This window comes from Chelonoidis abingdonii, chromosome 2 (assembly GCF_003597395.2).
Source record: "Chelonoidis abingdonii isolate Lonesome George chromosome 2, CheloAbing_2.0, whole genome shotgun sequence".
In the NCBI taxonomy this organism is placed as follows: domain Eukaryota; kingdom Metazoa; phylum Chordata; order Testudines; family Testudinidae; genus Chelonoidis; species Chelonoidis abingdonii.
In genome coordinates, this window is record NC_133770.1 from 31220024 (window position 1) to 31236388 (window position 16365).

Consider the following 16365-nt stretch of genomic DNA (forward strand, 5'->3'; position numbering starts at 1 on the left):
GAGTTTTGCCATTGCCTTAGATGGGAGTATGATCAGATCCTTAGCCTCAGACAGGAAGATCTGGTATATGTTATTTCAATGGAGATAGCTACTTGAGAACTGTTTTGGTATATCTGTTATTATTAACTCTTAATCATTACTAAATATTCATAATGCCATAAATTCATATTATGTTTCAGATATCCACTGCTTAATCTAATAAAAACAGGACTAACAAAGCCAAGTCAAGAAACAGAAAAATAATTTAGTAAAGAAGATGTGGACAGCTGTCTGGAGGAAAGAAAAGAATTGGGGAATGTAGAAAGGACTTCAGGAGAGATCTCTGATACCAGTGGTGGGCACAAAGTAAGAACCTGAAGAGAACAGAACAGGCTGGAAAAGAAGAATGTGAGGTTGGGTGCTGTAGAAGAAGAGGGAGCATCTTTCAGAATTATGTGGCTGTATATTGAAGGGAGACGTAAGATAAGAGGATGGAGAAAAGTATTGAGTGTGAAAGATTGAGTAGGAGCATACAACATGTAGGAGTTAAAAAGTGTGAGAGAGGAGAGATGTAGCAGAGGGCAAGATTATGTATAATCTATAAGATGAGGAGCTTCGATGCAGCAAAAGACAGGAAGCCAAAAGGAGGTTTCAAAGAAGTGTCTGATGGGGCTAACAGGAGAGGAAAATAAGACAATAGTTCATTTTGGACAAACTTTATGGGAGACTACATGAGAGACAGGAAGATCAGAGAGGAGATGGTTACAAAGAATGAACTAGAACTAAAGTAGATATTAAGACACTACTAGATAGTTGTTTATTGTGTAAATTTGTTTCCAGCACTTAATTAAAACTAATGGAATTACTTTAATATAAAGTAACAGTGCACAACTTCCACTGTCATGAGCAAATATCTTGGAAGTTTTGTTGTTGTTGTTGTTGTTTCAAAATAACACCATATAAATATGTCTACAGTCATGATTAATCACTTGCCAAACTTCATTTTTATTACATTTATTTCTGAGTTATACAACTGCATAAAAGGAGTAAACTTCAAAGTTGTTCTGTACTGCTGTTGTTCAAATGGCAAAACCATATTTTCATTTGGACATTTATATTACATGATTTAGCCCAGGACAAATATTTTTATAGCTGAATTATAAAGTTCCTAAGAAGTGGGTTTATAATGGAAATGCTGGCAATCTTCAACAAAGTATTATTAGACACTAAATCAAATTTCAAATTTCAAAGCAGTGATGGCCTGAACCCAGATCTAGACACCTCATGAATGTTGACATGGACTAGATTCAGATCCATACTTTCTTGCTCTAGTCCATTCCTACTATAAAATCACATTATTGATGTGAAGATGTAAAGTGAAGCACATATGTAAGCATTTGCAGGAGCAGGAACTATTCTAACTAAAATGTGAAAAGTGAATTGCGGATTATAGGCTTCTGAATGTTTCATTTGATGCCAGTACATTTAGATGATTAAAGATTAAACATTTTCAGATAAATATACATGAGCCATGGATAGAATGGTTTCACCTATCAGTCATTTGAACGCAGCTCTCACCTGGGTGGAAGTGTATAGGTGGATGTCTGCAAGAGAGAAGCAGAAAGACAGTTAGAAAAAAGGCTATTGATGCACCACTCTGTAACACTGTATTATATGCACTCAGAATACTAGAGCAGAACTCTCATGCCCATTATCTAACTCAAGAGTCTTGGTTCAGTTCTGAAGATAGAAAGGAATCCTGCTTTAGAGGCCCCATAGCAACAGCAGAGGTCACTTCTGCCATGTAGCTAAATTGTTTCTACAGTCCTAGTGCACACATCTCTCCATGTGGGAGAATGGTGGAATAAATCCTGGGATAGGGATTAGTGGGTACAGGGCAGGTAAGGTGGTGAAAGCAACCTTAATGACTGAGATTTGCAATTTATCACATACCTATGGGGCGTATCTATTTTGCTCTGTACTTATACATTTTATTTTTCATTCAAAGACTTACATTTATTTAGAATACACAAGTTAATACATAATAGTATAAGAAGTCTGGAATAACACAAAATAAAGAAAGAGAACTTGTGAAACTGATAGGAAAACAAACACAAAAAACAGATGAGTTTTTGTTTGGAGCATCCTTGAATAGCGCAGTTGAGAATGGATTTATTCTCTCTTCAGCTTCATAAAGACTACATGATAGAACAGCACAAATCCTAAAGGAAGAGAGCCAAGATTTTCAGATAAGTATAACTTTTAAATATATTTAGTCTCTGGGTATCTGCTCAATAAGTGAAAATAAAATCAGCTTCCGAGGCTGTTTTAAATATAAATATATAAAAAATGCAAACAATCTACCTTAAATATGTAATTTACTAACAAAAATAGATACGCTTCTAAAAAAGTTACAGTCTCTCTCACAGCGCCAACCCAGCAGTTGTTTTAAGGACACCAACTCATTGGCTGTAATATCAGCATCTGAGTTTTAATATTCAGAGCGATGTTGTTAACCTACCTCCCATGCTACGGGAATGTCACTAAGAGAAAAAAATGTAGTAAACTTAATGTGCTATCCACTAAATATACATCACACTCTATCAAGTAAATGCATAAGTACCATATATGATGGGTCCAGAGAGTAATTGAAGAAGGGGAAGTGAGGCAAGGCTAAAACTAAACCCAGATCCCAATCTGAAGTGCCTGCAGGCCTAATCTTGAGCCAGGAACTGTAGTCTGTCTGCAGACATTGGCATGGGTAAGAACTGAGGAGATTGGAGCATACAGACAAGATCCTGAGTTCAGAACATGACAGAACTGGAATCAGGGAACAGAATGAGGATGTGTGATCCTACTGGTACTACAGTGGAGTGCACACTCTGAGACAGGTAGAATCTGATCTAAATCTGCAAACTGGGGATAAATTGACCTGAAATCAAGGCTTAAATAGGGCTGGAAAATCTGCTCAGAAAGGCAAAAGAGGGATCTCAACTGAGAGTGAGTCCAGGGCTTAGGCCCAAGTATGGAGACAAAGTAACAGAGAAGGCTGAGCCTGCATGTGGTTTCTGAACACAGATCTAACACTGTATCTTTAGAGTGAGTAGGGATTTATTCTCCAGTTACCCTAGGACTATGACCCTAGCTCTCAACAGGGCCAAACTTGCAATCAGAACATCCTTTAAAGAAACACCTTGTGGAATGAGATCCCTGACAAGCTTTTTGAAAACAGAGTCTGGCCCTACACTACACCAGTAACAAACAGTTTTCAAATTCTATTGGTGGAAGAACGTGCTTGACATACATCCTCAGCCACAGGTCATTTCCCCAGTGCAGACCGCTTGGCAGAGCTTTTAAAGCATTTCCACCGACTAAAGAGGGACCTGAATTTGTTCTGCAGGAACACAGAGAAGCAAGTTTCAGACAGGTGATTACTCAATGGGAAGTGGGGCACTGTGCAAGGCGGAGCAATTGGGTGGGGTGGAGGAGGAGGAGAGAGAAGGGAAGGAGAGCAGGAGCTGGGGGAGAGGGGAAGGGAGCAGGAACTGGGGGGAGGGGAGGGGAAAGGGAGTGGGAGCTGGGGTGGGGCAGGAGAAGGAAAGGAAAAGAGAGAGGGAGCTGGAGGGAGAGGAGATGGGAAGAGGAAGGGGAGTGGAAGCTGGAGTGGAGAGGGAGGAGGAAGGAGAGCAGGAGCTGGGGGGAGAGGGGAAGGGAAGGGGAAAGGGAGCAGGAGCTGGGGTGGGGGAGGAGAGGGAAGGGAAGCAGAGCAGGTGCTGGGGGGAGAGGGGAGGGGAGAGGGAGCTGGGGTGGGGGAGGAGAGGGAGGGGAAGGAAGGAGGCAGAGCTGGGGGAGAGAGGAGGAGCGGCAGGATGCTGGGAGGGTGAAGCGGGTGAGGAGAGGGAGGAGGAAGAGTAGGAGGAGAGAAGGAGCAGATCGGGGCGGGGAAGTGGGGAGAGAGGACTGTAGAGGAAGGAAGCAAGCAGCAACTGGGGGGAGAGGAAGGGAAAGGAGAGGGACTGGGGTGGGGGAGGAGAGGGAGAAGAGAGCAGGCGGAAGAGAGAGGAGGCAAGGGAGCGGGAGCTGGGTGCGGAGTAGAGGAGGAAGCAAGAGCAGGAGCTGGGGGAGGGGGTAGTGAAGGGCGACAGGACGGAAGCAGTGAGCGAAGCGCAGTGAGTAGCAGGGGTGGAAGAAACGCCGGAGGAACGAGCAGAGGAAGCGAGAGTTTTTGCGCCAGGGCGGGACTCCATAAGCTGCGGCTGGACTCGGGGAAAAGGACCGCCTGGCCGCGCTGCGCCCAGCCCGCAGGCGGGGCCTCTCCCAGACCCGCTGCGCGCCTCGGGGCACCTGGGCTGTGTCCTGCCTCCTCAAGGTCTTTTCTTGCCCCCCGCGCGAGACGCCGCCCGGCGGCTCCTCCCTCCATCGCCCTGCCTGAGGCGCGGGTTAACGAGGGGCGGGCGAGCTCGCGGAAGGCGCCGGGCGCCTGCGTCCCACTGCCCCAAGGCAGCTCCCCCAGCGCGGGCAGGTCTCGCCTGCACCGGAGCGTCTCCGGGCACAGGCCCCGGGTGACCTCCCCCGCCCCGGGGAGCCTGATGTCCCGCGCGTACTTGCCCCTGTGGGACTGGCAGGCTTGCCCGGGAGGAGAGGAGCGTGGGTGAAAAGCGGAGCCTGTGGGACATGGGGTGGATGGACGGATCATAGCAGACACCGGCGATGTTGGGCTGTGGATACTGGACAGTGAGGGTGCGGGAGGGGACACACTGCGCTGGGCTTGGCCAATGGTGGGCAGTGAGTAATGGACAATGGTGAGCAGCCCATTACACAGTGAAAGATGGGAGCAGTGATGGTGAATGCACTGGAGGGTGCATGGTGGATGATGGGCAGTGAATAGTGGGGATTATGGGCACATTGCACAGTGAAGGTTGGGGGCAGTGATAGTGGAAGCACTGGACGGTGCATGGTAGATCGTAGGCACATTGCACAGTGAAGGTTGGGGGCAGTGATGGTGGAAACACTGGACGGTGCATCATGGATGGTGGGCACATTGCACAGTGAAGGTTGGGGGCAGTGATGGTGGAAGCATTGGATGCGTGGGCACATTGCACAGTGAAGGTTGGGGGCAGTCATGGTGGAAGCACTGGACGGTGGATGGTGGGCACATTGCACAGTGAAGGATGGAGGCAGTAATGGTGGAAGCACTGGACAGTGGATGGTGGGCAGCGAGCACTGGAGGCTGGAGAGTGGCCATGGTGGACAATAAGCCCGGTTGGGAGAGGAACGTGGTTGTGGAGAGGCTGGAGCCGGGGGCGCGGAGAAGGGAAGGGGAGGGAGACCCGGCGTCGGATGGCAGCTCACGGACACGCTGGGCACTGAGCCATGCTGGGTGTGAGCACCGGACACGCCATGCGGTGAATGGGAGGTGAAGGGATGAGGTGATGGGTAGTGCCCGGTGGGCAGGCGGCAGCGGCTGCTGGCCGGGGGGTCTGCGCTGGAGCCTGCTGCTTAATGACCGCGCCGTTGCTGCCGGCTCTGTCCCTCTGCACTTGGGCACCGCACGCCTTGTCAGTTTCACTTGGCTTTACCTGGCCCCCGGACTTGCCGTCCCCATTGGGAAAGGGGCGGCCCCTCTCCTCCCAGCCGCCTCTGGCGGTGGCTCCCAGCCCCCCGCTGAAGTTCAGGGCCCCGCCTGTTTTGTTTGTGTGTTGTTCCTTCCTTTCTGCCGGTGTCTTGGGGGGCTGAGGAGGAGGGCGGGGAGGGGGAGGGGACTGGGGCTGTGTTGACGGCGGCTCTTCTGCCTCTCTTATTGCCACTGAGTTGCGCTTCTCCTCCTCAGGCTGCAGCAAGGAGCCGCCCGGCGCTTCACACTCCCCCACGATCCCCATCCTCCGCCTGGTGCCCGTCAGAGCCGCTCGCCCGCCCGGCCGCAGCAGTGTCCCGTTTGCAGGTGCCCGGCGGTCGCCAGCCCTGGTGCCCCGCGCTCTCCCCCTACAGAGCAGGTTAGTCTCAGGCACTGGCACATCGGGGCTGCTGGAGCGCGCATACAAAGGGGACCGCGCGGGGGAAACTTCTGTGTGTGGCTGAGTTCCAGGCGAGCTGGTCTGGCTGGCGAAGGGAGGGACGCAGTTTGCACAACTCCTGTCTCTCTCTGCTCATCATTTCTCTCTCCTCTCCGCAGACCACTCCCGCCCCCGGCCGGACCCCTCCCTTGGAGAAATCTTGCGGGGGGGTTCCAGAAGCCGCCAGGATTTTTGTTTTCGTTGCCAGTTGGCTTTCTAGCCTTTTTGGAAATAGCAGGGGCAGCGACGCCTGGAAAAGGAGCAAGGGTGGGAAAAGAGAGAGGAAACCGGAGCTAACTGATGGGATACAGGCGACTTGAGGCACACGCAAAAAAGAAGCGTCTCTGCCACCGGGACTCAGCTGCTGCTGCGGAGCTAGCGTTCTGCCCCTAACTCCAGCCGCAGGGTTTAAGAGCTAAGAGGAGTTGTCTGCTGGGAAGGGTGGGTTTTTTTCTCTCTCCTTCTTCTACAATCAGAAAGGAAGATGGATTGGGGACTTCTCCTGCACTGTGCAGCCCTCACCTTCACCCTGGCCAGGGCTTTAAGGAGCGGTAAGTGACAGAGAAGACAACTGATTTCAAGTTATTCAGATAATATTTTCAGATGTAGGGCCCATTCGTGAGTTCTAATAATCAAACAATGAGAAATGTTTTGCAGTGGCAAGAAGACCAACCTGATTATTAGTATGAGGGGAACTTTTCAGTAAAAATCCCCGATTTGCATTACAGTGTCACATAATCATCACACTGCCTCTCAACTTTATTTTCAGCCCCTTTCGGCTGTTATATAAACGAGAGTAGCCGGCATTCACAAGATTAGGGAAGCCAATTATCGTAATAATGTTTCCTCTCATTGGCAATTAAATAAGACTCTTAAAAGCTGCAAGATGAGAGCACCTTAAAGGGAAGGCTTTTGTTGGGGTAGATATTGAAAATATCTTGTGTAGCTGTAGCTACCTGACAGGTAGCCTGGTCAAGTAAGACATAACCTATTTGTTGCAAAAGTCTGGAGTTCTTGAATAGTGTCTACAGAGGAATCTGTAGGCTTGCAAGGGCTTGGGACTCAGTTGTAATAGAGAAATCCCATAACAATGACTTTTATATCTAATTTACTTTCAGGCAACACTTGAAAACACAGCTAATTAAAAACAACTAGCTTTTCGTTCTTTGAACAATGCCTCGGCACACTGAATATTCCCCTGAATTATGCACTTTTAAAGATGGTCTAATTGTAGGATTGTTTGACATTTAACTAGCAGACATGAAAGAACTCCCGTGAATTTTCCTTTCCCAGCAAATCCTGAGCAATTATTATTAACTAATTATCAAATATTTACTTTTGCCTGACTAGGCTTTCAATCAAAGTAATTAAAAGAAGAGAGCATCCTCCACTTGCAGTGGTATATTGTTTTAATAAGAGATCACAAGTGGAGTGTCCTGCACGGAGAGCAATGTAAATCACATTTTTATGATGCAAGTTAATCTCTTTGCAATAAATTTTGAGCAGGCTGCCTAATTTAATAAGCAAGAGATTCCTCCTCCAGTGATCTGACACAGAAGCAAACAGATTAAGAAAGACAGCGTGTGCCAGTCTTAGGTTGTGAATCTGTAGTGAGATCCAGCCTGGTCTAACCCTTGTGAGCTGTAGGTAAGGAGGTGGGGAGTGACAATAACCTCCTCCTTCTGTCTGAAGCCATTATTTGTAAATGTAAAATGACTGCTCCATATTTCTGCATCACTTTGGAGCAGCAGCAGAAGTGATAAAATAATGAGGGTTGAACCAAAGCGTATAGGACTAAATGAAATGAGGTGTAGGGGTGACATTGCAATATTACTGGTAATAGTCTTTCTTTAAATACAGAGCAGAAATAGGGAGGGCTGTTGATGAAGAAACTGTCTGAGAAGCAGGCTGTCTGTGTAGGTAGAGACTGGAGTCACCAAGGCCATTAACCTCTTCTGTAACTTGCCAGACCTGCTAATGCCAATGTCCACCTCCATCCAATACTAGTGTCTACTAAATTAATTCATTAACCTTATTTAGAACTAATGGTCCAAAGTCATCAGAAAACTGCCCTTCTTAATTAAGTGTTGGAGAGATTTCACAGACCCAGGGAGTCTAGCAGTCCGCATTATCTTATTATACTGTCACTTTCCCAGAAGTCACAGATTAACCAGCACTGGTGGTAGTGAGTCCACTTCAACGTCTTCTGAAGTGACTCTGTCAAGTGACTAGAAACAGCACTGTTTTATTTCACCCACTGAACGGATGCCAGATTCTGCCATGTTGTTTGCACAGAGCCGTAGTGGACTTAATAAGACAGGATCACTTCCCAAGTCTGCTACACATTGGAAATAATGCTAGGTTCCTTTGGAACCACAGACAGGCGAATCACAGAGATCACTAGCTGCAGATTTTGAGCTCTTGATTGCAACACCTTTTTGTTCCTGGCAAAGATAAACAATTTGTTTTAGAAAGCAAAAACAGAAACAAAGAACAGGCTAAGGCCAACCCAAGCAATATGGTTAGAAATATCTTGCCTTTGAACAAACAATATCATATATGTTGTCTCCTTCCTTTCTAATTTATGGCAAATTATTTCTATAATGTTTGTAGTATTCTTTATATGCGCTTCATCTTTCATTTCCATTTGACCTGATTTTCCTGTAATAAAATTCTGTACATTTATAAATTCATGCTGAGAGCAAAGAATGACATTTTCCTTCCACAGGGAATCTATGAGATACAGTATTACAAGCTGTATATACCATTGTTGAGAAATAGTGATATATAGATCTATATTTATTAGTGCATGTATGCTTTCCTTCTGTAGTTTATTCTCATATTTTATTGCTGAAAATTGCATATCAGTATGTGAGGGAAAGTTTCTTTAGCTGAAGATCTGTGGCAAAAAATCCATAATAATAAAAAGCCACAATGCAAACCTACACTGAGTAATGAATCAAATGACCTTACAGGTTGGATTACTTACTTCTCTGTTCTTCCAGTACACCTTAAAATGCATAATCCTAGCATTGTTTGCCAAAAGAGCAAGATGCAGCCACTATATTTCATACTTGCACTTGGTGACTGTGATAACTTTTCCAACTATTTTGCAATTAGAAATAAACTTGGGTGTTGTTTTTTTTGTGGGGGGAGAGAGGAAGGGAGGGTTGTTTCTGCTCCATTTCTTTGATCTGGTCTCCAAGCATGAACAAACTTCCTTAAAGGAGTAATACTGAATCATTTCTGCTTCACTAAATGCACTTTGTTCTCTGTTAGTCTGCATCTAAGGAGCACAGATAACTTCAAATTGTTTAGATTTATGAACTGATAAAACAAAAGAAGGCTTTGCTGTAGGCGAGTAGGGGTCTATGAAGACAACTCCCTGATGGCCAATGACACAGACCAGGCTTATCATCAGAATAGCTGGGGGTCAGACAGCATCTTTTTAGTCACTCTCCACTTAAAACTTGTTCCTTAATAAGATTACACGTCTCTGAGATAAATCTAAATGAAACCCCTCGGAGCCAGTGTTTAACATCAATTGTGGGGATGCAGTGTTTTAATGCTGTGAGGGTTTTATCTGTGAAGGGAACATTTGTAGAGAAACCATTTTGAAACTTGGCCTCTCAAAATTAGAGCCACTATTTGCACAGATTAGCCCTGAAAGCAACAACTGTACATCCAAATTTTGCATTATATTCTTTCCTACAGAAAATGTGATCTGTAAGAGATTACTTTAAACACGTAGAAGGCAATAAAAGTTTGCTAAAGGAAAATGTAGAAAACACGTTTTAACCACCCCACTCATTCAGCTGTACTGGAAGATTTGTGATTGATTGGAGATGATAAACTAAACAGGAAATTTTTGTTTTCATTGCAGATAAATGCGGTGATAATATAAAAATTGTAAACCCTGGGTACCTTACTTCTCCTGGCTATCCTAATTCCTATAATCCAAGCCAAAAATGTGAATGGCTGATTCAGGCTCCTGAACCATACCAGAGAATTATGATCAACTTCAACCCTCACTTTGATTTGGAGGACAGAGAGTGCAAGTAAGTGAGACCTTCGGTAAAGGGCGCCAGAGCACCATCTAGTGGATAAAAATGTTCATATTGTCCGATGTCTACATGGGAAATAACAGCTGTGTCCAAGATAGTGTGTAAAATGAATCCACCAGGGATTTGAATCCGGACCAGATAATATGTTAGTGCCAAGATGCTAAAGTTAGGTTTTGTGCTTCCTAAACCTCAGAAACCAGCAAGATTATCTTTGATTTAACCTTGTAATCCTTCTATCTGCTTTTCCTGGATTCAGAGGCCCAATAATTGTTTTTCCTGCTGAAACTCTTTCCTTAGTATTTGCAGTCATTTAGTGGTGGTAGTGTGGATGTGAGCCAGTGGATGGAGCTTTGGTTTGTACTTTTCCGAAACAGTCAACTACTAAAGTTGTTTGAGAACCATGCACAGTAAAAGTGGATTAGTAGGAGTATTATTAGAGGAAAAGGTTATAATTTTCTACTATTTAAAAATTACATTTGAATTACTTATATGTGATGAGAGAAGCCATACCTTAGTGTGGCTTTATAATACATTTTATGGGAATGTGACCAGGATGGGGGATTTTTGCCACAATATGAAACACATTAGTTCCATGTTTTTAATTAAAAAAATAAGTACCATAAAATAATTCTCTCTTTCATGTTAGTTAACTGCTCCAAACAATCTGGTGAGAGGTCTATATTTTCTCAGAGCACTGACTTCTCTTAACAATCTAGTCTAGACTGAGAGATTACTCTGACCCATTGGAAAGGGGCAGTGTATAGCAGTCTGATAGTCACAATTCCCCTCTCTGGTTTTCTTCTAGGGGTCTCTCTCAGATTGCTTCCCCTACTTGATCAGTTCAGTAGGCTGAGAGGAGGTCCTCCCCCTTGCTTACTCACTCCCCCCCTCTGCAGTCATGAGCACAGCCCAGCAGAAGGTACTTTCCACCCCCATCTCCGTGACGGAAAAGCAGGTAGTTTGCACATGATGACCCATGGTCTGATTGTGCCCCATTTCATTACAGTCAGTCCACAAACTTGGACCACTTCTTTCATCAAGAACACATTTTAATTATTCATTATTTATACAGCTCCAGAAATGTGCATGGCCTTTTACAGATAAAAAAAGACACAGTTCTTGCTCATAGATGCTGATCCTGCAAGTTATTGAGTGTCCTCAGCTAAGAAACTAACTTTGAAAACAATGAGAGTTGAAGGTGCTCGGCAGCTCACAGGACTTTTCAGCATCTCTCAGAATCAGATCCTAAATGTAGCATTATCTGAGGAGAGGTGGTGACATGCAGTGGGGAGGAGGTTACTCAAAGACAGTGCTTTCGCTGAAGTGCTTAACTTTTATCATACACATCTTCTTGGTTCCAATTTTTGTAATAACAAATTGAGTTAGTTACTTAATGAATGTTAATTTCAGTTAGAATTAACTTGTTTAGTGACCAAATGTAGTAGTTTGGTTTACATTTCATAAATTTTCAGTGTTTTGCATAATCCAGCATAGGCCAGTGTTTCACATACCATGTGTGGGTAATAACAGAAGAAGGCTCCATGTTTGTAAAACTAAACTGGCTGTTTATTAAGGTACCTATTTACAAAGGTGTCGCAACTGCAGCTAGCATTCAAGCCATGTGTACATGGACTTGACTGCCTTAGTGCCTTCTCCAAACTCTTCCCTCCAACAACCTGTGCGCCTCCCTCCAAGTTCCATGAAGGTTGATAGAGCCAATTCTAGTTTCCGGTTAAGATTATGCTTCTGAATATGGTTATTACTGCAGGCAACACAGTTCAGAACTCTTTAATCAGTTATATATGTGCAGTGGTCCACTTGCCTATATTTTATAAATGTCATTATGTTCCATTTCCCTTCTGTGTACAGGCTTGTTGCTAATTTTTAGAGGTGTTTGTATCTGGATATCAATTTTTCCTGCAGTTTAGGTAGATATCAGAGAAGGAAATATAACATATTGTAGGGTAAAACCTTTTGTGTTCCTTGGCAGATTACACGTATCCCAAGGTTCTAAAACTGTCTCAGTCCAATATAACAGTAAATGATGTACAGTATGTAACTATTTAGGTAAGAAATAGCCATTGTTATGTAGAGATGCACTAAATATGCAAGCTGGTTTTTGGTGCACTGGGGCCTTAGACAATGAAGGAGCTGAACTCCCCAATTCCATCACTTCCTGTTCCCTTCTTCTCCCCTCTTAGTAACTCACCTTGAATCGTTTCTTCCTCCCAAAGGACCTCCCTATTTATTGACAGTTGTCTACAGCAAGGTCTGTTCCCAGATGGTCAGAAACTTTGCAGACAGAGTGGTTTGAATTGGACTCTTGGGGAGTGACCATGATGGTTCAAGTGTTATTTGGTAAACTCTTAAATACAGAACTTTAGGATACCTACTATTTACTATCTAGCTACAATTTTGCTTATACTTAAGGCTGCCCATTTAACTTGAGAGTGAGTAGGTTTGTATGTTAGCTGACTAGTGTAAAAATGATTTCAGCAACAGACAGCTATCAAGAAACAGTCTGGTTTGAAATTTCACTGTCTGCTGATGAAATTCATATTCCTCTTACTGGATCTTTGTTAAAGCAATAAACAAACATAATAAAACATATGACACGGTTATTTGCAATTAAGCAAATTTTGATTTCCTAATATAATCTTCAATTTATTTGCCAGCTGTGTGTGTAATATAGAATTTGGCATTTCAAACTAGTCTCTAGTTTACTTAATGTTGCAACCATAGAAATTAATAAACAGCTAATATGACGTGCAGACAGAAATTCAGAGATTGGGAAATAAAATGTCTGGGAAGGAAAAAAGGGGCACTGTTGAAAAACTCTGTGCCCTAGATACAATTATACTGGACTAGTAGAGCATATGTTGTCTTGGACTAAATCCTGAACTCCTTATGTCAATAGAGGTTTAGTTTGTTTGTTTCTTCCTGAGTGAGGACTAAGTAAGAACTTCTAGAGTTTGGTCCCTAAAGAATAGTGATGAGGACCTGGAAATCTCACTGAGCCCATGAAGAAAAGCAATAAGACTTTCAGTTGTATGTCCAGTTATTCTTTATTCTCAACAAGAGAGCCAAGGCATCTTGTCTATCTTTCATGTACATTGGCGTAAATCAAGATTAAATCCATTGAAGGCAGTGAACTTATACCCATGTAAAACTAGTGTCAATGAAAGATGAATTAGGCTCAAGAATTGTAAATATTAGCTATACTGGTGGCACTCTTAGTGAGCATCTTTGTGTCTTAAGATTTTGGAAGTTCCACATTACATGCCTGGTAGAAATATAACTAGCAATTATGTTTTGCTCTAACTGAAGAATATTTCCCAAATGTTTTCTAATAATCATATGGTATGTCATGTGATATGTATGTAATCACTGTGAATATACTTTATTTGAAGAAGTTGTATTATTTTAAATTTCAAGTAAGCAGAACTAAAATTCAAGTTTCTTCTGAGAAATCCCAAAGGGCTCGGCTTTCATCATATTGGGGAATAAAGATACAATAGTAATTAAGTAAATGTACTTTCACACAATTTAGGCAGGTCTAATGAAAAATATCCTAAGGACAGAATTACCAGACAAGCACTCTGGAAATACACTGTCTCAACAGGATGTGTAAAATCATGTCTTGCAGCCTAAAAACATAAACTGTACATTCATAACAGTATAAGGGTGTATTCTCCTCACAAATGTACATAATGATACCTTTTAACATTAATGGGAGCTACATACCTGCTTCAAGAAAGAATGAAACGCAAATTCTGGTGGAGGTTTCAAAAGAATACAAGTTTGTGCTTATTGATTATTTTGCTCTCTCACAAACAAGCTGCTGTTTGTGAAGACAGGAACACAATTAGAAGTAAAAGGAGGAGACAAAACATATGATTAACTATTACCTAAAATGCTTGAATATTTGTTGCACGTTGTAAATGCTTTTCAGCACTTAGCTAGGATGTACAAGTCTTGTGTTGCGTAAAGTATCGTACTGTGTAAATGTAGCCATCTTGAATCTTGTAAAACTTTATATCTGGAAATAAACAAGGATGTCACTGATACAGTACTTTGAATTTATGGAACTTTTCCGGTTTCCCAGCAATGCAAACTATCAGCATGATAATTTATAATGGTTTGTGACAAATGCTGCTGAGCAAAGAGGTGTATGGTTACATTCAGATCAGATATCATCATCTAGGGAGCAATAAAAATTTCACAGACACTAGGTTAAAAACATTAAGAAAATGAATATGAAGCTTCAGCAGACAAGGGCTTGAGAAAGGTGGAGGGATGGATAAAAAAAAACTCAATAGTGGTTTCCTTACTGACAAATTATTAACTTTGTTGTCAGACTTAACTGTATGGTTTTACAAGACTTACATAGATACACTACTGCAGTACAGTTGTTTTATTGGCATAATTTAGATATGCAGAGAGTACTATCATCCTTGTTTGGCAATTACTGAGCGTGTATGTACTGTTGCCAGCTCAGTTCAAATGGAAAATTTGTTCATTTTGGAAACATTCACATTGTAGAAGAAGAGATTTGATAGTTAATTGTTCTTTAAATTGGGTTTATAAGGGATTAGTTACACTGCTGAGATTAGAAATTATATAGAAATTGCAATCAAGGATAGATAGCAAAAATATGTTTGTTTGTCAATACAACCCCTCAATTCCTTGACCTGGAGAAGAAACATGGTTATTTAGATATACACCTCTACCTTGATATAATGCTGTCCTTGGGAGCCAAAAAAATCTTACTGCGTTATAGGTGAAACCGTGTTATATCGAACTTGCTCTGATCAGCCGGACTGCGCAGCCCCGCCCCTCCCAGAGCACTGCTTTACTGTGTTATATCAGAATTTGTGTTATATTGAGGTAGAGGTGTATCAGATGAAATCCTACCCCACTGCAGTGACTTCAGTGGGGCCAGCATTTCACCCATCCTTTCCATTTTTAAATAATGTCAATGTAATTTGGTTATAAACCTGCAGCTATAACAACCTACAGTTGATAAAATAAGACAATACTCAATGTATGGCACTATGTTGGCGCTGCTTTTGTGACACCATCAGTTTAGGCAGAATTTAAGCGTTCGTTCACATTTGTCTAAACTCAGACTCTTATTCTCATTGTCTGCTTCGTACCATTCCAGTTAGTGCACAATTGCCTTAAACCTAGTGGATCTAGCCACTTGAGGATTATCCTTGTGCAAGGGGAACCTTGGATGGCATACGGCTGCTGTAGTGACTCCAGCATCTCACACACACACACACCAGCTGCCTGTGCAGTCAGGGAGGCTGGGGAAAGAGGACACTGCCAGAGTATCCCATCATTGTCTGACTATGAGAAAAGTTCCTGGATCCATTGGTAGTGATGCAAATTACAGCAGTCTTCGGGCTGCTCAAAGTTGTGCCGAAGCACAGGCCCAATGCTGTCCAGCCCCAAAGCTGTACAATGTCCTCTCCAGGTGCAACATAAGATCTGGGCCTAAGTATGTAGGGTCTGATCCTGCACTCATCAATGTCAATGGGAGTTTTGCCTTTGATTTCTATAGGAGCAGAATGAAGTCATTGTTCTCTATGGTTGTGAAGAAAGATGGAACATGTATCTTGTATAGCTGATCTATAAATGGTGTCTATATTAGATATTTCAGTCAGGTTTGACAATGGGTATCAAACAAGGTTCCTCACACCCTCTTTTAACTGGTTTTGAGCTTGGCTGTCTTGCTGATGTAGACAGGGTCAAATGAATGAAACTCCAGTTGTAGCAAATGGTGGGTTGACTAGAAGGACATGCAAAGGAACAATTGAACTCAGCACTGGTTGACAGTGGCGATGGAGGAGTCATATCTGATCACTGTCTGACCCAGCTGAAAATCCTAACACAGACAAAGTCTGTAGATAGAAAGATGGGAACAATAGTTTTAAGAGCCTGCTACTGCTCTCATTTACAATAATGGTAGTTTACTAATGATTTCAGTGGGAGCAAAATTCAGGCTCTAAACAAATGCAGACAGCCCCTCCAATCATTTCAGTAGGCATTAACACTGAAGCCTAACAATAACACTTAAATAATGTCCATATTTATGTACGTACATATTTATTTATTTTGATTTAGACTAAACAAAAATTACCCACCTTCAGGCTTAGAGAACCCTGCCAACTATTTAAAATTACGTAAATAAAATATGTTGTTAACTGTTTCATTGCCAATTATTTTATAAGAATACTATTGGACATACTACACTTAGCTTTCTG

At 42.8% G+C, this 16365-nt stretch overlaps 1 protein-coding gene across 1 annotated transcript in view; it reads left to right on the forward strand.

Moving 5' to 3' along the window:
• Nucleotides 1–5519: 5519 nt before the first annotated feature.
• The window catches only part of NRP1 (neuropilin 1), a 164341-nt gene continuing 153495 nt past the window's right edge, over nucleotides 5520–16365 (forward strand). Inside the window, 4 exon segments of the mRNA XM_032779046.2 lie at nucleotides 5520–5537; nucleotides 5810–5972; nucleotides 6152–6583; nucleotides 9916–10090. Of these exon segments, the coding sequence (XP_032634937.2) occupies nucleotides 6517–6583; nucleotides 9916–10090 (242 nt within the window). The 5' untranslated portion in view covers nucleotides 5520–5537; nucleotides 5810–5972; nucleotides 6152–6516.